This window comes from Staurois parvus, unplaced genomic scaffold, assembly GCF_062004578.1.
Source record: "Staurois parvus isolate SC_StPar_1 unplaced genomic scaffold, SC_StPar_1.0 ptg000604l, whole genome shotgun sequence".
NCBI lineage: Eukaryota > Metazoa > Chordata > Amphibia > Anura > Ranidae > Staurois > Staurois parvus.
Genome location: NW_028318400.1, coordinates 2091916 through 2113836, shown reverse-complemented (window position 1 = coordinate 2113836; position 21921 = coordinate 2091916). Strand labels below are relative to the sequence as shown.

Below are 21921 nucleotides of genomic sequence, written 5' to 3'. Positions count from 1 at the left end.
GCGCACGCATGTTCATATCCTCCCACCAGTGGGATCCTCCATCCGCGCACGCATGTTCATATCCTCCCACCAGTGGGATCCTCCATCCGCGCACGCATGTTCATATCCTCCCACCAGTGGGATCCTCCATCCCCGCACGCATGTTTATATCCTCCCACCAGTGGGATCCTCCATTCGCATACACAGGTTGATATCCTCCCACCAGTGGGATCCTCCATCCGCACACACAGGTTCATGTCCTCCCACCAGTGGGATCCTCCATCCACGCATGCATGTTCATCCTCCCACCAATGGGATCCTCCAGCTGCACATGCATTTTCACGTCCTCCCACCAGTGGGATCCTCCATCCGCGCACGCAGGTTCATGTCCTCTCACCAGTGGGATCCTCCATAGGCACATGCATGTTCATATCCTCCCACCAGTGGGATCCTCCATAGGCACATGCATGTTCATATCCTCCCACCAGTGGGATCCTCCATAGGCACATGCATGTTCATATCCTCCCACCAGTGGGATCCTCCATCCGCACACGCATGTTCATGCACAGAGCCGCCCATTCATTCCAATTCATTGTCATGTCAGTAATCAGGCCGGTGCTGCACGGAACCCAGGGAACACAGACTGTCATCCACACCGCTCTCCAGTATCTGATCAGCCACGTGTTCCCGCTGCGGCACACTACAACCCCGCCCCCATGACTGGGCCAAACGCAGCTTTCCCTTAGTTAGCGATACAGCGGGCTTCCTCTTTCCTACCGAAGGAAACCTATAGTGTCGGATGATCCCGGATGTCTGTCTCTGTGTGGTGATTGGTCAGATTCTAGAAGGAGGCGGGACAGAATGGGACTCGGCTACTAACACGTGAGAGTCAGTGTGCACCAGGTACATGTGTGTTCTGGGGTCAGTGTGGTACCACGCGGGGGAGGCGGTACACAGGAGATAATTAGGGGGCTCTACTGAGGAGAAATGGCGGGGAGGGAAGTTTGGGGGAGTTTGATGGGGATAGAGTGAGGGAAGTGTGCGAGCCTGCAGGAGGTAGGTGAGGGGGAGGGGTGATACTGCAGGAAGACTGAGCTCTGATTGGCTGGAGGACTGCACACTGTGGCTCCACCAGGATGTGGGTGTAGAGCGGTGACACCGGGGCTCATTCACATTGGCATGTGTGTTTTCTGCGCAGGAAATGGCTGGCAGGGCGCGCTCAGTGTGTTTGTAGTTTGATGCTTTAAGTGTTTAGACATCAAATTCCTCTATTATCCTGGCACATGTTCACATCCATACACACCAATCATTGGCGGAGATGTACGGCCCTGCACACAGCTGAGCCCCACTTTATTTTCTATGCCCGAAACGCGGCACACTTTCCTTTTGTAGACGTAGCTGTGCGTTTGGTCCCCTTGGTTCACATAGTGCTGCGTTTTAAAGGTGCACTAAACTATACAATGTATATATGTAAGGCTCTGTTCACACTGCTGCGACTTCGCATTGCAACTTCAACGCAATGTTTGTGTGACTTTGATGATTTGTGACTTTGACCAACTGTAAGAATACAGAGTGTGACACAAATGATTGAGCTTACAAAACCCTCTGAAGTCACAGCCAAAGTCACCAAGATAAGAAATGACTTTCCTGCGACTGGTAATTGCATTGCAGTCTATGGCACTCGTGCTGCAAGGAACACACAGAGAAGTCGTACAGGAACTGTTTTTGTTGTTGCTGCGACTTCAGTCGCATCATATAAGTGGCCACCCATTGCAGTGAATGTATTTTAACTTGTCACGTGGCTGTCTGTGTTGCACATGGCATGAGCAGTCGCATCGGTGTGACCCAGAGCTAAATGTGACGTCATAGAGGCCCATGTGAGCGAGCAGATTGCGCCATCTTATCCACTTTTAGACCAGGCCTTTGCTGACACGCGTTTGAGAAACGTTTCCGACCGCTGGAAACTGACTGCTAGAACACGTAGGTAAAAAAAGTCAGTTTAGCTGTGTTTACCTGCGGTGTTTGTACGCACTTAGCTGCGTTTATGCGTTTTGCTTTTAGAAGCATTTTTAACCACTAGCCTACAGGCACTTTTACCCCCTTCCTGCCCAGGCCAATTTCCAGCTTTCAGCACTGTTGCACTTTGACAATTGCGCGGTCATGCAACACTGTACCCATATGAAATTTTTATCATTTTTTTGTAACAGCTTCATTTTGGTGGTATTTAATCACCTCTGGGTTTTTTATTTTTTCTTAAACCAAAAACAACTGAAAATTGTGGGGGAAAAAAAAGGTTTTTCTTAGTTTTTGTTATAAAATTTTGTAAATAAGTGATTTTTCTCCTTCACTGATGTGCGCTAATGAGGCGGCACTGATAGGTGGCACTGATGAGGCACTGGTAAGTGGCACTGATGGGCATTGACAGGCATCACTGATGGGCACTGAAAGGCAGCACTGATAGGTGGCACTGACGGGCACTGATAGGTGACACCGAAAGTCAGCTCAGATGGGCACTGATATGTGGCATTGATGTGCACTGGTAGGCACTAAAATGTGGCATTGATGTGGCACTGATGGGCACTGACAGGTGGTACTGCTGGGGCTACACAGATCATCAGTGCTCTGATGATCAGTGTACATATCCCCTCTGAGGAATGCCGATTACCGGCTCTACTCTCCTCTGTCAGCGTGACAGCTCGTGAGGAGAGAAATGCTGATAACCGGCATTTCCCTAGTTACATGCGATCAGCTGTGATTGGACACAGCTGATCACATGACCGAGCTGACATCTTTGGCTCTTTCCGTTGCGCTGTGATCCGCTGTGTCCGAGGGAAACAGCGCACCACCGATCGCCACAGTGCGTGCTCCCGGAGCTGCGCATGCGCGGTTAGAATGAGAGGACGTCATATGACGTCCTCCCAGAACGAGAGAACCGCCTTGTGCCCGTCATTGGACTATGTGGCGGGTGGGAGGCGGTTAAAAGCCACCCAAAAACCCAGAATGCACTGAAAAATAGTAAATAATTAACTATTTTATACATTTTGTGAGACGTAGAGAGAGCAGAAACAGAGAGAGCACTACTTTCTGATGGGTGTTGCAACTGTAGCAAAAGTGGCTGGTGAACCATGCTTGGCACTGTGGGAGGAGCTACGTAGTGCTCTAATGTCTGTAATTCCTCCGGATGCATTCTGGAACGCACACAACACTCCTTGTGCTTTCTTGCTGTGTTTTGATGTGTTCCAGTACAGTTCTGTGCAGAAATAATGCGGCGCATTCTACCATTTTTTCCTGAACGCAACCCCCGGAACTGACTGCGCTGGTGTGCTAGGTCCATTTGAATACATGGAAAATGCTGTGCATACATTTTTTTTTTTATGAAGAAATAAAGGCACTGGACAGCATTTGGATATGGACCAGCCCAAAAACGCATCTAAACGCGCACACACACGGTTACAAGCGTTTGGCATTTGAAATGCTGGTAATGCCTGTAACCTCACCTGCCTGTAAATAACTATGTACATGGACACATAGGAAAGCACAAAGGAGAGTTCAGGGGCGGCTGGAAAAAAACACACAACTTCCTAAACTTCAGTTTAGCAGCTGCAGTGTACATATGAGCCCTTATTGTTTACAATTAAAAATATATAAATATATATTTTTTTTATGGCAGAAAATTACTTAGAACCCCCAAAAAACTGGTTCCCCGCCACGTAATCACGTGTGTAGGGGGTGCGCACATGCTGCCATTGGTGGCTACGGATGTTAATCACCGGGCCCCAACCACCAAGTAAAACTGACGGGAGAACCCTGTGTGTGAACAACACAGGTCTCTCACCTGTCAGTAAGGACATACTGCTTTGTATTTCTCTGCACAGTACAAATGCACAGCATCACGTTTCCCTAGTAAGACACACACAGCACATTATGTAAACCAGCACAAAGTTAACCCTTTGATCACCCCAGATGTTAACCTGTTCCTGCCCAGTGTCAGTACAGTGTCAGTGCTTTTTATTAGCAATGATCACTGTATTATTGTCAGTGGCAGTTCGTTCCCACCCAGTGTCAGAATGCTGCAATCCCGCTATAAGTCGCCGATCGCTGCCATTACTAGTAAAACAAAAAAACCTTCCAGTATCTATTTATGCCAAAATTAATTTTTTACATTTTTTTTATTGGACATGTTTATAGCAAAAAGTCAAAAATATTATTTTTTTTTTCTCAAAATTGTCGGTCTTTTTTTTCTTTTTATAGCGCAATAAATTAAAAACACACAGGCAAGCAAATGCCACTGAAAGAAAGCTCAATTCGTGGGAAAAAAAAAAATCAGGAAGGGGGGTAAATCCTCAGGAGGGCAAGTGGTTAAAATGCACACCCTCGTATCGTGCACAGAATGGCGACAATGTCGGCATAGGTGGCGCTTTAAAAGCTTTTACAGGTTACCAGGTCAGAGTAACAGAGGAGGGCTGGTGCTAGAATTATTGCTCTCACTCTGATCACAGCAATACCACACATGTGTAGTGTGATCGCTGTTTACATATGTGTACAGGACCTAAGCGTGCATTCATTTTTGTATGGGGTCTTTTTAAAAAAAAATTTTTAATGATTTATTTTTTTTGAATTTTTTTTTTTTATCACTTTTATTGCCATCACAAAGAATGTAGACATCACTTGTGACATCAATAGGAATGTGACAGCTACTCTTTTGGAGAGTTCTGTTAGATCACACAAAGATTGGTGTATTCAGATGCTTTCCCTATTTAACTCCTTCACGCCCAAGGGTAAAACAAATCTTAATGCCTAAACATAATATTGCAACGTTGACGTGTGTTAGTAAAACCGTACATATTATCACAACTACTTTGTACATCCAGGTGGATTATAACTTGTATCTTTCAGGACAAATTGGGCTTTCATTTGGTGGTAAATGGTAATGGATATCTCCTGATTTTTTTTTTTAATCAAAGGAATACTGGCCCAAAATAGTAAAAAAAAAAAAAAAACATTTTTTTTTTTAATTTAGCTGTGTGTTTCTTGTTACCATAACCTACCACCAAAGAACAACCCAAAATAAAATTTCCAGCTCTTGATCGCAGCGATACCATATATGTGTATGTTATTTGTTGTTTGTATCCACAGTACAGCTCAGAAACAATGCTTTTTGGGTTTTTTTTACCTAAAACACAGACGCTAACTGACACTGATACCAATAGGAAAAAATTCTGACCTTGACCCAAACACTAACTTTGGCACTGAACTAGATCAACTCTTGATCTAGGTATTTTTTCTTTATTTTACTTTGTTTTTTAATATTTATCTTTTTTTAACATAGAGTTTTTTTGGTTTTTTTTCTATGCAAGGAGTTAGAGAGATACAATGTAGAGAGATAAAAAACAAAACAAAAACAAGGGGAGCGGGCTATACAGTGACTGATAACTGTGATAGCCAATCAGAGACTATCACACCGATCATGTGACTAAGAATCGGGCGTCCTGGGTCCCGATCATTAGAACGGGACCCGGGGCTCTCAGTGACACCATGGTCTTTGTGCTGGGAGCGCGCTGTGCAACGCTCTCCCAGCAGAAAGACAGGTATGCAAATATGCGGCCCCACGGAAATAAGCCCAGTTCTGTGAGGCCGCATATTTCTGTGAGGTTTGCATGAAAGGGTTAAAAATGATGCTGTGTACATCCAGGTAACTGGAAATGAGGAAAATGCTTGTTGTTTCCAGTTTCTTATATTATAGAGATCATCGGGGACCTTCCAGTTCTCAATAAATTCTGTGGTAAACCGGCGGAAGCAAATTAGCCGCTAGGATGACCTATACATAAAAGCCAGCCAGCGGCGTAAAAAAATTGAACTGGGATCATACCTGCATCATCCTGGTACAACCACTTGTGTACATGTAGGTGATTTGGCGTTAAGTGTTTATTGCACTTACCCTCTGAAGTTGCAAAAATAAGACAAAGAAATTAATTCCTTTTGTGATTTTAACTTTGCAGCCTATGGCACTCATGTTGCAAGGAAGAAAAATAGTGCAGGAACAATTTTTTTTTTCTGTCACTGCGCTTCTTATGGTGTAGTATATTAACCACTTGCCTACTGGGCACTTTTACCCCCCTCCTGCCCAGACCAATTTTCAGCTGAATGACAATTCTGCGGTCATGCAACACTACCCAAACAAAATATCATTTTTTTTTAGACAGAGATTTCTTTTGGTGTTATTTAATCACCACTGTTTTTTTATGTTTTGTTAAACAAATTAAAAAAGTTTTTTCTTAGTTTCTGTTATAAAATTTTGTAAAAAAAAGTAATTTTTCTCCTTCAGTGATGTACGCTGATGAGGCTGCAGTGATGGGCACTGATAGATGGCACTGATAGGCGGCAGTGATGGGTACTGACAGGCATCATTGATGGACGCTAAAAGGCAGCACTGATAGGTGGCACTGATGGGTACTGACAGGTATCATTGATGGACGCTAAAAGGCAGCACTCATAGGTGGCACTGATGGGTACTGACAGGTATCATTGATGGACGCTAAAAGGCAGCAATGATAGCTGGCACTGATGGGTACTGACAGGTATCATTGATGGACGCTAAAAGGCAGCACTGATAGATGGCACTGATAGGTGGCACTGATGGGTACTGACAGGTATCATTGATGGACGCTAAAAGGCAGCACTGATAGGTGGCACTGATGGGTACTGACAGGTATCATTGATGGACGCTAAAAGGCAGCACTGATAGGTGGCACTAATGGGTACTGACAGGCATCATTGATGGATGCTAAAAGCAGCACTGATAGGTGGCACTGATGGGAAGCACTGCCTGGCACTAGTAGTTGGCACTAAAAGGCAGCTCTGATGGGCAGGTATGTGGCAATGATGTTCACTGGTATGTGGCATTGGGCTCGGACAGGTGACAATTATGGGCACTGATGAGGCTGCACTGATAATTAGAATTGGACACAGCTGATCACACGATAGAGTCAGTGTCATTGGTTCTTTACTGCAATCTGTGATCTGCTCTGTCCAAGGGACACAGCGCACCACCATTCGCCACCTGCCCCTGGAAGCACACATGCACAGCTAGAGTGGGAGGACGTCATATGATATCCTCCCAGAACGAGAGCCACTGCCCGTTCGCCATTTCCTTTTATGGCGGGAGGGAGGCGATTAAAATAATCTCTTATTTATTAAAGAATATATATTGCAGTTACAGTTTTACATTTTAAAAACGCGTGTATTACAGAGAGATCGATAAACACTTCCTCATGACCTCAGACGCAAACCGGAAGTGAGGTCATGAGGAAGTGTTTATGGATCTCTCTGTAATACCAGAAGAGGTGCATTTTTCTCTGTATACATGGGCAAAACTGACAGCGTTTTTTAAGTCTTAAAGGCACCACAACACCTGGTCACTGGTTTCAGGAGAAAGAGGAAAGAGTCTCTAGTGGTTTGGAGGAGGAAGAGACAGATCAAGTTGGTGGAACTTGGATGGAATGATATATACACACATTGAGAGAGTATTTTTAGGTGAGAACTCTCTTGAGCACAGAGGTGGCACTTTTACTGTGCAAAGTTATTAAGAAATTGTGGTGTTGGATAAACACGCACAGATCAATATTTGGACTTTACGAACTGATTTATTTGCACAAGGAATATTAAAGATTTACACATTTTATGTTTACAGTGGGGCAAAAAAGTATTTAGTCAGCCACCAATTGTGCAAGTTCTCCCACTTAAAAAGATGAGAGATGCCTGTAATTGGCATCATAGGTAGACCTCAACTACGAGAGACAAAATGAGAAAAAAAATCCAGACAATCACATTGGCTGATTTGGAAAGAATTTATTTGCAAATTATGGTGGAAAATAAGTATTTGGTCAATATCAAAAGTTCATCTCAATACTTTGTTATATATCCTTTGTTGGCAATGACAGAGGTCAAACATTTCCTGTAAGTCTTCACAAGGTTGGCACACACTGTTGCTGGTATGTTGGCCCATTCCTCCATGCAGATCTCCTCTAGAGCAGTGATGTTTTGGGGCTGTCGCTGGGCAACACGGACTTTCAACTCCCTCCAAAGGTTTTCTATGGGGTTGAGATCTGGAGACTGGCTAGGCCACTCCAGGACCTTGAAATGCTTCTTATGAAGCCACTCCTTCATTGCCCGGGCAGTATGTTTGGGATCATTGTCATGTTGAAAGACCCAGCCACGTTTCATCTTCAATGCGCTTGCTGATGGAAGGAGGTTTGCACTCAAAATCTCACGATACATGGCCCCATTCATTCTGTCCTGTACATGGATCAGTCGTCCTGGTCCCTTTGCGGAGAAACAGCCCCAAAGCATGATGTTGCCTCCCCCATGCTTCATAGTAGGTATGGTGTTCTTAGGATGTAACTCAGCATTCTCTCTCCTCCAAACACGATGAGTTGTGTTTCTACCAAACAGTTCTATTTTGGTTTCATCTGACCATATGACATTCTCCCAATCCTCTTCTGGATCATCCAAATGCTCTCTAGCAAACTTCAGACGGGCCCGGACATGTACTGGCTTAAGCAGGGGGACACGTCTGGCACTGCAGGATCTGAGTCCCTGGCGGCGTAGTGTGTTACTGATGGTAGCCTTTGTTACGTTGGTCCCAGCTCTCTGCAGGTCCTTCACTAGGTCCCCCCGTGTGGTCCTGGGATTTTTGCTCACCGTTCTTGTGATCATTTTGACCCCACGGGGTGAGATCTTGCGTGGAGCCCCAGATCGAGGGAGATTATCAGTGGTCTTGTATGTCTTCCATTTTCTAATTATTGCTCCCACAGTTGATTTGTTCACACCAAGCCGCTTGCCTATTGCAGATTCAGTCTTCCCAGCCTGGTGCAGGTCTACAATTTTGTTTCTGGTGTCCTTCGACAGCTCTTTGGTCTTCACCATAGTGGAGTTTGGAGTGCGACTGTTTGAGGTTGTGGACAGGTGTCTTTTATACTGATAACAAGTTCAAACAGGTGCCATTGATACAGGTAATGAGTGCAGGACAGAGGAGCCTCTTAACCTCCCTAGCGGTATGATTATTTCATATTTTTGGTGCTGAAAGCGGTACCATTATTCTGCATGGAAATATGTAGTTTTTTTATTGTAGGCTGTAATTTTTAGGAATAACTCACTGAAATCTGTCTGAACAAGATTCTAAATCATACATTTAATTCAATAATATCAAACCAAAAACACTGAAATTTGAAATATAGCGCCAAGCTCGCACATCGCTGAGCAAAGTCGCAAAATTGTTTTCAGTGTCTGATGACGAATTTCTCCACGAATCATTATCACTCAATTCTGCAAGTGGTTCTGATTTACTATCGCTGTTCTCTAGCTGGTCTAAACCCGCTTTTGACCTAAAGGGACACTTTTTGGACGCCATGGACTTTTCTAAGTTTCCAGGCAGAAAGAACAATCAAAATGCAGACAGGGGACAGGACAAAGCACTAGGGACAAAATGTATGTGAAATGGGTTGAAACAGCAATGTTTTACTATGTAAAATCGTTTTGCAAAAAATGACTTTTTTTTTAAATTTTCAAATTGCCCGTACGTCCCGACGTCACAGGGACCGGAACACAGGAGGCGGATGCCGGCATCGGCCGGAGGAGATGGCCGGGGACGCTGCAGGGGACACATCGCGGGAGCGAAGGACAAGGTAAGTGCTGCAGGGACTCCCTATGCAGCGCTGCATGGTAAGCCCAAGTGTAGCTCAGGGTTACCGCTTTTGGTACTGACATTTTACCCCGAGCTACACTCGGGAATACCGCTAGGGATGTTAAAGAAGAAGGTACAGGTCTGTGAGAGCCAGAAATTTTGCTTGTTTGTAGGTGACCAAATACTTATTTTCCACCATAATTTGCAAATACATTCTTTCCAAATCAGCCAATGTGATTGTCTGGATTTTTTTTCTCATTTTGTCTCTCATAGTTGAGGTCTACCTATGATGTCAATTACAGGCCTCTCTCATCTTTTTAAGTGGGAGAATTTACACAATTGGTGGCTGACTAAATACTTTTTTGCCCCACTGTATATCGCACATATGGTTATATTTATTTACTCATCATTTGTTTATATAAGTTTGCACACATGAGTGATTCACATACAATAAGGTAATGAGGTTTTAGCAGCGCAACATCACCTGTCGCAAGAAATTAGGTATACACTGAAAGCATAGTTTCCTTCATCCCAGGGACAACTGAACGATCCTTAGTTTAGTGCAATCAATTTTATATTCAAATATTTTTATTTTTTTATCAAAGTAAAAGAAAAACAAAGAAGAATAAAAAAAGGAAAAGTTTAACATACATGAGAAAAAGAACAAATATCATCATGAGAAGATTCACAATTGGGGTGAACATTGTTTAACGATGGGAAAGGACGTGAGTGAAAGGAATAGAGGACCCCCACCATTTGGCCGGGGGTCTAGAGGATTTCGTATAGTGTACATGAGAGGTATACTCAATGTAATGTGAACCTTAATGGGTTGTTAGTAGTAGATGTGTGGTAAAATAGAACAAGGTGGGTGGGAGGGGGGGGAGAGGAAGGGAAGCACCTATTCAGTGGGTGTGGAAGATATATGAACTTTGTTTAGTAATCATCATCAATCAACAGTGTATTGAGCAATTAGGACTTTTTAACCATCGAGACCATTGAGTCTTAAATTTGTGATAAGAAGAGTTGTACAGGGCTGTTCTTCTTTCCATCTCACATTGGAGATTGAGATCAGAAATGAGGCGTGACAAAAGAGGAGTTGTAGTGGATTGCCATAGTTTGGTAATATTAATTTTAGCAGCTGCTAGAATGTGTATAATGATAGTGCGTGAGTTCGTAGGATATTTATCAATCCCGATGTGAAGAAGGGCTAGTGCTGGATTCAGGGATATTTGTGTTTCCGCAATTGAGGAGATTATCTGGAACACCTTGTTCCAGTATGATTTGAGGGACTTACACATCCAGAGTAAGTGAAGTAGAGAACCTGTCTCTCCACAGTGTCTCCAGCATGTTTGCGAAAGCTGGGGGTAATAGAGGGATAGTTTGGAGGGGGTTAGGCACCCCTGATGGAGAATTTTTAAATACGTTTCCCAATGAGAACTACACTTTGAGGCTTTGAAAGTAATAGTGAATGTTTTTTCCCAGGTAAGTGGTGCTATTGGAAGAAGGTGTTTTCCCCAATTGGCTATTGAGGTGGTATTTGTGGGAAATAGAGTTCCAATTATAGTTGTGTAAAAGTTTGAAATTCCTTTTTTTGGGTAAGTGGCCATCTGGAAGAATTGGTGCATAGATACTGGGACTTTTACGTCTGATGGTATGAGGTTTTTTTGTAGTACATGGGCTATCCGCATGTATGTAAATTGCTCCCTGTCTGGGAGATGGAAGTTCTTTTGGATAGTGGGAAATGAGTCAAGCTTGTGATTAGTGTAGATATCGTGAATATGTAGTAAGCCAGCAGTTTTCCACCTTGTTAGATTTAGTTGTGGGATGATGCGGTGTAGGGAGGACAGTGGGACCGGGGCTCGCACAGTATTTTGATTTAACTGGTTATGATTTAAAAAGTCGAGCCAGGCACATAAAGAGGCTTGTATGCAAGGGTGTTTGTGTAGAGGTTTAGCTTGTGCCGTTTGTGGTATGAGTAGTATGTCAGTTATTTTGTGTGGTAGGAATATGGATGCTTCCATAGTGGACCAGATCTTCTCAGCGGAAGGATGCCACCAAAAGAAAATCTGGTCCAACAAAACAGCTTGATAGTACGATTTCAAGTGAGGGAGTCCAGCTCCTCCCCTCGAAGGTGGACGTATGAGTAGGTTCGTAGTGTATCTGGGTTTTTTGAATTCCACATAAGTTTGTTTAATATTGCTTGTAGTTTAGAGAAAAAGGAGGAAGGGACTGGGATAGGAAGTGTCCGAAATATGTAAAGAATTTTGGGTAGTATGCACATTTTTAGAGTGGCTATTCTGCCAAGTGTCGATAATGTAGTCGTACGGAGGTATTTGAGCTCATGTGGTATAGTTTTAAGTAGAGGTATGAAGTTATTGTTGTAAAGTTGGTTAGTTGAGGTAGAAAGTTTAATCCCCAGGTAGGGAATACTGTGTGTTTCCCAAGTGAACGGGAAACGTTGGGAGAGAACTTTTTGTGTTCCTGTGGGTGTGTAGAGGTTTAATATAGACGATTTGGGTTCATTAAGCTTATAATAGGAGACTGCCGCGTATCTATGAATCTGTGTACGGATGGCCTGAAGCGACTTGGATGGGTTTGTAACCATTAGGATAATATCGTCTGCAAAGAGACTAATTTTATGTTCTTTCTGGAGAAAATTGATGCCTGTGAAATTTAAGTCTTTTCTAAGGTTGGAAGCTAGTGGTTCAATGAGTAGTGCGAAAATAATAGGCGATAGTGGGCAGCCCTGCCTGGTCCCGTTGGAAATAGAAAAGGATTGTGAAAGCGTGCCATTAGTTAGAACTTTAGCTGAGGGGTTTGAATAGAGTGATAGAATTGCTGATAGCATCCAGTCTGTTATTCCAAATTTTTGGAGTGTTAATGTCATAAATTGCCAATGTATTCTATCAAATGCTTTTTCTGCATCTAACGACAGTAGGAGAGATGGTTTCTTATTAGTTTCGAGATGGTGCAGAAGGGATATAATACGTCTGGTAGCGTCAGGGGCTTGTCTTCCCGGTATAAACCCCACTTGATCTGGGTGAATCAATGTAGGCAAGTGAGGAAGGAGTCTCTGGGCTATTATTTTGGCATATATTTTTATATCTGTATTGAGAAGTGAAATCGGTCTGTAGTTCTGGACTAGCTGGGGATCTTTGCCTGGTTTTGGGATTGTAGTGATTATTGATTGGAGCATATCAGGGGGAAATTCCCCGCGAGAGGCAACAAGGTTAAATAGGGTAGCTAAATGATGCGTTAGATTGGGCGCAAATGTTTTATAAAATTCGTTTGTAAAGCCGTCGTTCCCTGGTGATTTGTGTAGGGGGAGACTTTTTATGGCTTTTTCAATTTCCATGGTAGAAATTGGTACAGAAATGGTTTCAAGTTGAGATTGGGTAATTTGGGGTAAGTTAGTATTGGATAGAAAGTTTTCAATAGATACAATCGTTGGTTGGGTTGTATGTGGGTCATCTTTAATGTTATATAATGATTGGTAATAAGATGCAAATGCGTTGGCTATATCCTGTGGGTTTATTAGAGGGGAACGCGTGACGGGGTGTTGGATTGTAAGAATTTTAGTTTTAAGTCGCTTTTGTTTAACACTTTTAGATAATAATGCGTTCGTTTTGTTCCCGAGTGCTTTCCTTTTTTTGAAGATTGGTGTCATATTCGTGGAGTAATATGGTGCGTAATTTGTTTCTATCTGTATTTAGTGCTGCTGATGTGGTGGAGTTTGGTTTTTTTTGTTGATCTCTTCATGTAATTGAATGGAACTGAGTAGTTGGTCAATTTGTTGTGTGCGTTGCCTGTTAGTGCGTGAGTTGAGTTGTTTGAGAATACCTCTCATGTAGGCCTTATATGTTAGCCAGAGCGTAGTAATAGAAATATCGGGTGTAGAATTGGTTTCAAAGAAAAGATTATGGGCGTCTAGCAGGTGTTTCTGGTTCTCCGGGTTCTTCAGGAGTGTAGAGTTCAATCTCCATATAAGCGGGATTGCCGGTCGTCGTTTGCTGTCCAAGGATATGTTGATAGGGGCGTGGTCAGACCAGGATATAGTACCGATTTTGGATGACGTAACATGTTGTAAAGTCCACTTGTCAGTAATGAAAAAGTCTATTCTTGAGTACGATAGGTGTGGAGGGGAGAAGTATGTATAGTCTCTTTCTGTGTCGTGTTGGCATCTCCAGATATCATATAGATCGTGGTCATGCAAAAAACGATTGAGGTTTAATTTGGTGGATCTTTGGCCAGAGGAGGAGTCTAAGGAAGGATTATTCAGGACATTAAATTCGCCACCGATAATAAGTCTACCTTGTTTACACCGTTCAACGATCTTGTATAGTTTGTGGTAGAAGCTCAGCTGTTTGCTATTTGGTCCATAGACGTTCACTAAGGTGTAGGTTATGTCGTTTATTTGACATATCAGGATATGGTAGCGTCCTTGCGGATCAGCTGTTTCCGAAATAATGTGGAGTGGAATAGAGTAATTTATGGCAGTGATAACTCCATTCTTTTTCTTGACATTTGTCGCCAGAAATATTTGGGTGAAATGATGGAGGTATAGTTTGGGGGTTTTGTCTGTAGCAAAATGTGATTCCTGCATAAAGATTACATCAGCCTGGGACTTCCGGATTTCTTTGGCGAGCATCGATCTCTTAAATGGGGAGTTTAGGCCTCGTACGTTTAGGGATGTAATATTAATCATTTGTACATGTTTTCCCCAGGTGTTTGCATAGTAGCGTCGTTATTTGGGGGGATCGTGGCTTAGTGGGTATCTTCTGAAGGAGGAAAGAAGTGAAACTATCGTATTGTGGGATAGGTTCGATGGGGGATTTGGAGGACGTTTTCCCTGGATGTGTAGGATTTCCATATCTTAGAATGTAAATAAGCAGCTGGTGGTGCTGGGGTGGAAGGGGGGAAGGAGCACAAAAAAGGATAAAAAAAAACTTGCAGACAATGCAAGTAGACCAAGTAGCTGCAACTGCCACTTGGTAACTGGGGGTTTTGAACCGGCTTTGACCTCCAAGGGGGTCATGCCAACTGTAGAAACTTAGAACACGAGTCATTAGGTATGGCCGATCGCCAGATAGTGGTATGCAAAAGAGTGGCCTCTAGGGAGAAATATAGGCTTATCAAAGCGCAAAGTTTGACATTATGGTGGTTATGTTGCCTCCATAGGTAAAATGGAGGCGGATGTCGTTTCCTGTGCATCCGCGGGTAAGATGTTCCATACTTTGAGTAGTTCCAGGCCAGCCTCCAGGGATTTAATCGTGAAGATCCTTCCTTGATGTCTTACTGTTAGCTTTGTGGGGAAACCCCACTGGTACGATATGCCATGATTTCGTAAAGCTTTGGTAATGGAAATCATTTTTTTCCTGTTGAGAAGTGTGGCTTTGGATAGGTCTGCGTACAGTCGGAGATTAGCGTGTGATGGTGGCAGCGGGGGTGGATTCCTAGCAGTCGTCATAATTCTTTCTTTGATATGGTAGAAATGAATACGAGCCAGTACATCTCTTGGAATAGATGCTGACAGAAATGAGGGTTTTGGTAGCCGGTGTGCTCGATCTATCGCCATCTCCAGATTAGGAAGTGATGGGATAAGAAGTTGGATATACTGCTGTATATAGGGCAATAGTGCCTCGCCTGTGATTGATTCAGGGATCCCTCTAAATTTGATGTTGTTGCGACGCGAGCGATCTTCCAGGTCAGCTAGTTTTAAATTAATTTGTTCGATGTCAGATGAATGGTCCGCGTGGGCATCGATCAAATCGTTATGTGCAGATATTACATCCCCCATATTAAGTTCGATGTGCCGTATTCTGCGTTCTTGTGTTTGTACCGCATTAGTAATTTGGTTTAGCGATACTGAGATGTCGTTATGTAAGGTTTGCCGCAATAGTGTCAACACGTTTTTCATGGAGATTTCCGTCAGCGGTTGGTCTAACGCTGGGAATGAATCTGTCAGGCAGGATTGTGGAAGTTGACTGAGGCGGGAAGTTTTGGGCCTGACATACGGGGTCAAGGTCATGGTCAAGTCGTGGCCGAGATTTGGCTGGGCTACTGGTCGTGGGGGATAGTGTTGGTGACAACTCTCCAGGGTCCCCTGGATAGAGTGGATGCCTCAGCCTGGCGTCTACTTGCTGGGCCATGTAGTCCCCCTCGTGTCTCCTGCTTTCTCCCTGGGTGCTGCAGCCGGCGCCATCTTGGATTCCCGGATTGAGCGCCGGGAAGAATAAAGTTAGTTTCCCCGGCTGCTCCGGGGTTTTTCTCCTGCGGGGCATGGTCGGAGAGGTGCGGGCACCCTCCGGTTATGTCACTGTATGATTAGTAACTCCCTGGGCCGGTGTGTGCCGCTCTGATGCTGGCAGGTGGACGGAGCGCTCACAGCCTAGCGTCCATCCGTGAGCCGGCCGCGCATGCGCCCCCTAGTGCAATCAATTTTATGATTGTCTTGGTGTGGTTAGTCTACTAAACTTTCTGTTTTAGGTATATTATAGGCTTTGTTGACGCTATGTAGTAAGTCAGTGTGTAATTGAAATAAACATGTTCAGTGTTTGATATTTTGTTTTGCATATATATTCCTAATTTCAGAATGGCCACATTCATGGATCTCAGTATTATGAACTGCACAGATGTAAAGAAGCTACAAAGTATTATTGAGATGGCAGCACATCGTAAGTATTGCAGTTACACATGTCACACAGCTTACAATCTGAAGTCCAGGGGTTAGACAAAAAAATTAAGACGCTACATGATCTGCAGGTGTGAAAGTGACAACATGTTTCACATTGAAAGTGAAAGTGATGTAATGCTCTTTTGCTTCCACTGTGTGATGAGACACCTAGCTAACAGGTGGGAAGCCTCACTTTCGTCATGGGCTGCTAGTAATACAGAGTCATGTCAGAGCTTACTGAGCTTCAAAGAGGGCAAATTGTTGATGCCTGCTTAGCTGGTGCCTCTGACTGAAGATGCCAATTTATTAGCCGTGTCGCGAGGTACAGTCTCAAAGGTTATGACGACATATACAGTTTCCGGGAAAACGTTGTCTGATAAGCATGGGTGCTGTCGACATGGTCAACTGACCAAAATAGATAAAGGACATTGGAAAAAAAAAGGACAGAACTGTGACCCGGAATAAGAAAACAACTGCTACAAAAGGGACCACAGAGCTCAATCTTTGTCATGTGAAGACTGAGATTGAGCTCTGCAGTTACTTTTGCAGCAGTTGTTTTCTTATTTCCGGTCACAGTCCTGCGCGATGTTCTTTTGTCTCTTTTGGTCAGTTCACCATGTCCACCACGCTTATACTTATCAAACAACGGTTTCCCAGAAACTGTACACTGTGTGCACAATTATTAGGCAATTGTGTATTTTGACCAACTCATCATTTGTATGCATATTGTCCAACTCCAAGCTGTATAAATTTGAATGCTTATTGGATTTAAACATATCAGGTGATGTGTATTTGTGTAATGAGGGAAGGTGCAGCCTAAGAAGATCAACATCCAATATCAACGTGTGCATCATTTTTAGGCATCTTCTTTTCCTCAGGCAAAATGGGCCAAAAAAGAGATTTAAAAGAGAAGTATGGGGTTTGTTTTTTTTCCGAAAATTATACTTACCTAGGTGGATGCTGCATTTGTCCCCTGCCGGCTCTTAAGGGTGAGAACTCACATGATCGCTGAGTTCTCATAGCCGCTCTGAGCAGAGAGCAGTGACTGTCAGTGACCGCTGTCTGTTCTGCCCCGTGTGCTCACTGAAGCTCTGGGCTGTGGAGGAAGAGGGAGCAGCTGGCTCAGGCTCTCAGCGGATTGCTGAGAGGCTGAAGCAGGTGCTGCTCCAGACTTAGTGGTGGATCCAGATTTTAAAGTCAAAAACTTACCCCAGCCTGGACTGGCTGAATGACGTCAATCGCTTCTCGGCCTTTTGGCTAAGATCAAGTGTAGTATCTGTTCTTATCAGTGTCCAGTGGGGGTGCTCCCGACCATTCTAGCTTTGCGGGGATGGTTGTTGTATAGTACCCTCACTGGTATGATGGGGGTCCGGAAGGCTAGTACCGGAGGGACAGAAACCAGGGAGCGCCATGATTCGTTCTGGGGCCTTGGGAGTAATTCCTCTGGGAAGACTGGAAAGACCCAGTACCTCCTGATCTGAACATGCTACCTTGGTCTGGCCAGGGGCTGGGGAGGCAAAAAGTCCGCAAACTCAGTGCCCCCTGAGGAGACGCGCTCAGGGGTGTCACTAGTAACACTTGGGTGTGGGACCCCACGGTGTGAAGATGACACTTGGCCACTGTTTTTACACCTCTTTTTGCACAGCGCCCTAAGGACCAGGCCTTTTGGCTAAGTCCAGGGCAATTTTTGCTACGGGCCTCAGGGCCTGGTCTGTGCACATTTCGGCACGGTACCATTTTTATTATTTTTTTCTTACTTTTCTTATTTATTTATTTATTATCACTCCCACGTTTGTCACTTTTTCTTTGCCTTATGTGTGTGTTTTCACGGATGGAGGGTGTGGGTCCTCGGGCCTACCCTGAAGTCTAGGGGGAGGATGTGTGGCCATACGGTTCCTTCCTCCCCTGATCCCTAGAGGACTCTTCTTCGGGAGAGTCCCCTTGCCTAGTACTGAATGTCCGGCTTCGGCTTGGCATAGAGAACGGTGGTCCACCAGGCCTTTTGGCCAGGAGGACCAAGTGGGAACCTAGTCCCCGTCAGGAGCTTCGTGCCCCGGGGGATCAGGGACAGCGGTCCAAGCCCCTCTAGGGGTAGGACACAGCACACCCCTAAGTGCACGTTTTTCGTGTGGTGTTTTGCACTTGCACTTTTTTGCGGACACTTACGGGTTTTTTCGATATAGTTGCACGTTTGCGGACTTAAAAAAAAAAAAAAAAAAGAATGACGTCAACCAACAGTGGGCTTCGGCCTGCTGTCAGCTGAAAACTGGTCACAGGAGTACAGAACAAACTGCACTCCTGTGATCCACAGTAGAAGTACAGCTAAAAAAGCTTTGGCTGCACTTCTCCCTGAACTAACTCTGAAAAGTCAAACATTGTAAAAAAAAAAGTATTTCAGAGGTATGCAGCACTCGTGAAATTGCTTAGATGTTGGGGCGTGATCACCAAACCATCAAACGTTTTGTTGCAAATAGTCAACAGGGTCATAAGAAACGTGTTGAGAAAAAAAGGACTTAGATTAACTGCCAAAGATTTGAGTAGAATCAAACGTGAAGCTACCAGGAACCCATTATCCTCCAGTGCTGTCATATTCCAGAACTGCATCCTACCCGGAGTGCCCAAAAGTACAAGGTGTTCAGTGCTCAGAATCAATGTAAGGGAGGCTGAAACCCGACCACCACTGACAGACTCCATGAATGGAAGGTTTATGACTGTTATCGAAAAGAAGAGTGGCTATATTGGTAACTGATTTATTTTTTTGAAATGTCAGGGATGCACTGATACCACTTTTTTTTAGCAATGAGTACAAGTACCGATAATTTTTATTAAGTACTCCCCGTTACCTATTGCTGACAGGGAGATCATGAAGAAGAGCAGGGAGGGGGGGGGGTGCAGAGGTCAGGATGAGAGTGGAGTGTGGGTGCAGGGAGAGGGAAACAAAAGAGTGAAAGCAAGAGGACAGCGAGAGAGAGAAAGGGGGGGGGGAATAGTGTGGGGGGACAAAGATAGAGAAGAGACAGGAGAGAGAGATGGAGTGAAGAGGATTCTCTATGGCACTACAAATCCCACCATTCCTCAGCTTACACAGAACAAGGAAATGCCCACCCACATCATACATACATATATATATATATATATATATATATATATATATCTTCTGTCCAAATTGGCCCTAGTATGTGTATGTATGAATGTGAGTTAGGGACCTTAGACTGTACGCCCCTTGAGCGTTAGGGACTGAAGTGAATATACAATATATATATAAAGCGCGGCGTAAATTGATGGCGCTATATAAGTACCTGAAATAAATAAATATATATATATATGACAATGGTCCTCATTACAGTGCAGTGTCCTAGTCATGGGTGTCAGTCTAGCCTGATTAGCCATTGTGCCTCCTCTCCCTGCAGGCAGCAGAGGGTTAAACACTGGACTCCTAATTACAGCCTCAGCCAGCTCTCACAGGACAGCACAGGGTTAAACCTCATTAGCCAGTCAGCAGTGTGCTCCTTTTCCTGGCAGGCAGCACAGGGGGGTAACAACAGGCTCCTCTGTAGGACGTGCTCCTTTTCCTGGCAGGCAGCACAGGGGGGTAACAACAGGCTCCTCTGTAGGACGTGCTCCTTTTCCTGGCAGGCAGCACAGAGGGGTAACAACAGGTTCCTCTGTAGGATGTGCTCCTTTTCCTGGCAGGCAGCACAGGGGGGTAACAACAGGTTCCTCTGTAGGACGTGCTCCTTTTCCTGGCAGGCAGCACAGGGGGGTAACAACAGGCACCTCTGTAGGATGGCAGACTCCAGCAAAAAAGTGTTTTGCCTGTCTGCACACACAGCAGAGATTATGGAGGGAGGAGGGGAGCTCTGAGGCTGAGAGAGTCTTCATGTGGTGGACTGTGCTAGGCATCCAGGCTGTTCCTCCATGCAGGACAGACTCCACAGGTGAAGATTTGCTGCTCCTGCCCCTGGTTTTGTTTACACTTCAGTTGTCAGCAGGAACCCCGCTGACAGCTGAATGAGTTATAGGTTGGTAAGGACAAGGCGGCCGGTCCATAACAACCAATAATTGCTGGCATTCTATTTTTCACATTTCAGCCGTCAGCTGGGGAATCCCACTGTTAGCTGAAAGAACCAAGCCTGAAGGTATTGGTTTCAGGCATCAGTGCAACCCTAAATGTCAGAAATGTGTATTTGTAAATTTTTAGTTGTTTATTTTCTTCTGTTAAAGTGAGAATAATAAACAAAAGAGATGGGAACATTTTCATTTAGTTGCATAATAATTCTACAAACTAATAGTTGCCCAATAATTGTGCACACATACTGTAGATGTTCTCATAAGAAAGCCAAAACCTCACTTTTACTTTCTTAAATATTCAGGTTTGAGGTTTATTAACATTTTGGATTAACTGAAAGCACTGGAGTTGTTCAATCATGAAATTAATCTTCAAAAATACAACTTGCCTAATAATTGTGCACACAGTGATATGCCGTCATAATGTTTCATACTGTACCTCGCGATACGGCAAATAAATTGGCAGCTTCAGTCACAGAGGTGTCAGCTAAGTGGGCACCAACAATTTGCCCTCTTTGAAGCTCAGTAAGCTCTGACATGACTCCGTATTGCTAGCAGTGCATGCAGTGAATGTAGGGCAGCACAGTGGCTAAATGGTTAGCACGTCCGCCTGGCAGTACTAGGGTCATTGGTTCGAATCCCAACCACTACACCACCTGCCTGGAGTTTGCATGTTCTCCTTGTGACTGCGTGTGTTTCCTCCGGGTACTCCGGTTTCTTCCCACACTCCAAAGACATGCTGGTAGGTTAATTGGATCCTGTCTAAATTGGCCCTAATATTTGTATGTATGAAAGCAAGTTAGGGACCTTAGATTGTACGCCCCTTGAGGGTTAGGGACTGATATGTATGTACAATATATATGTGTAAAGCGCTGCGTAAATTGACAGCGCTATATAAGTACCTGAAATAATGACGAAAGTGACACGTCACACCTGTTAGCTAGGTGTCTCATCACACAGCAGAAGCAAAAGAATGTTATATCACTTCCGTTTTCAATGCGAAACATGTCATCACTTTCACACCTGCAAATCGTGTAGTTTTTTCCTTTTTGTCCAACCCCCGTATATCTTTTAAGATGACTGTATGTGTTACAATGGTCTCCATTCATTAAAGCAGATTGCTTGCGGTGTTTAGGTGATCAGAAACATTTTTCCTATATATCGCATGTGATGCTTCAGATGACAGTTCACTATTCCATTGTGTGGTATTTACCTCAAAATATAAAAACAATAAATACCTCAAGCAATGGTATTAGTTAATTCACAAAAGGAAATAATAAATAAATGCACGCAGTCAATACGTAGCGGTCCTGGCAAGCGATAATTAAGGTGTTTGATTTTAGCTAGTTGTTAAAGCGGAGCTCCACCTGGGAAAGAAAAAAAAAATAAAAGTCAGCAGCTAAAAACTATAGCTGCTGACTTTAAAAATACAACCACTTACCTGTTCCTCGGTCCAGCGGCGTCCTCACCAACCGCTGGTTTCACTGGCCATCTTCTCTCGCCAGCTTCATAGCCAGGT

At 44.1% G+C, this 21921-nt stretch overlaps 1 protein-coding gene and 1 pseudogene across 2 annotated transcripts in view; both read left to right on the top strand.

The window, feature by feature from the left end:
- Positions 1-707: 707 nt before the first annotated feature.
- Positions 708-21921, top strand: part of RPP30 (ribonuclease P/MRP subunit p30) — a 54821-nt gene continuing 33607 nt past the window's right edge. Inside the window, exons 1-2 of one of the 2 annotated variants that reach the window (XM_089692761.1) lie at positions 708-882; positions 16253-16335. In XM_089692761.1, the coding sequence (XP_089548887.1) occupies positions 16254-16335 (82 nt within the window). In that variant the 5' untranslated portion in view covers positions 708-882; position 16253. The remainder of the gene's footprint in view (positions 883-16252; positions 16336-21921) is intronic. The other variant, XM_089692763.1, reaches the window with a different exon arrangement.
- LOC149449775 (U2 spliceosomal RNA) lies at positions 17572-17687 on the top strand (annotated as a pseudogene).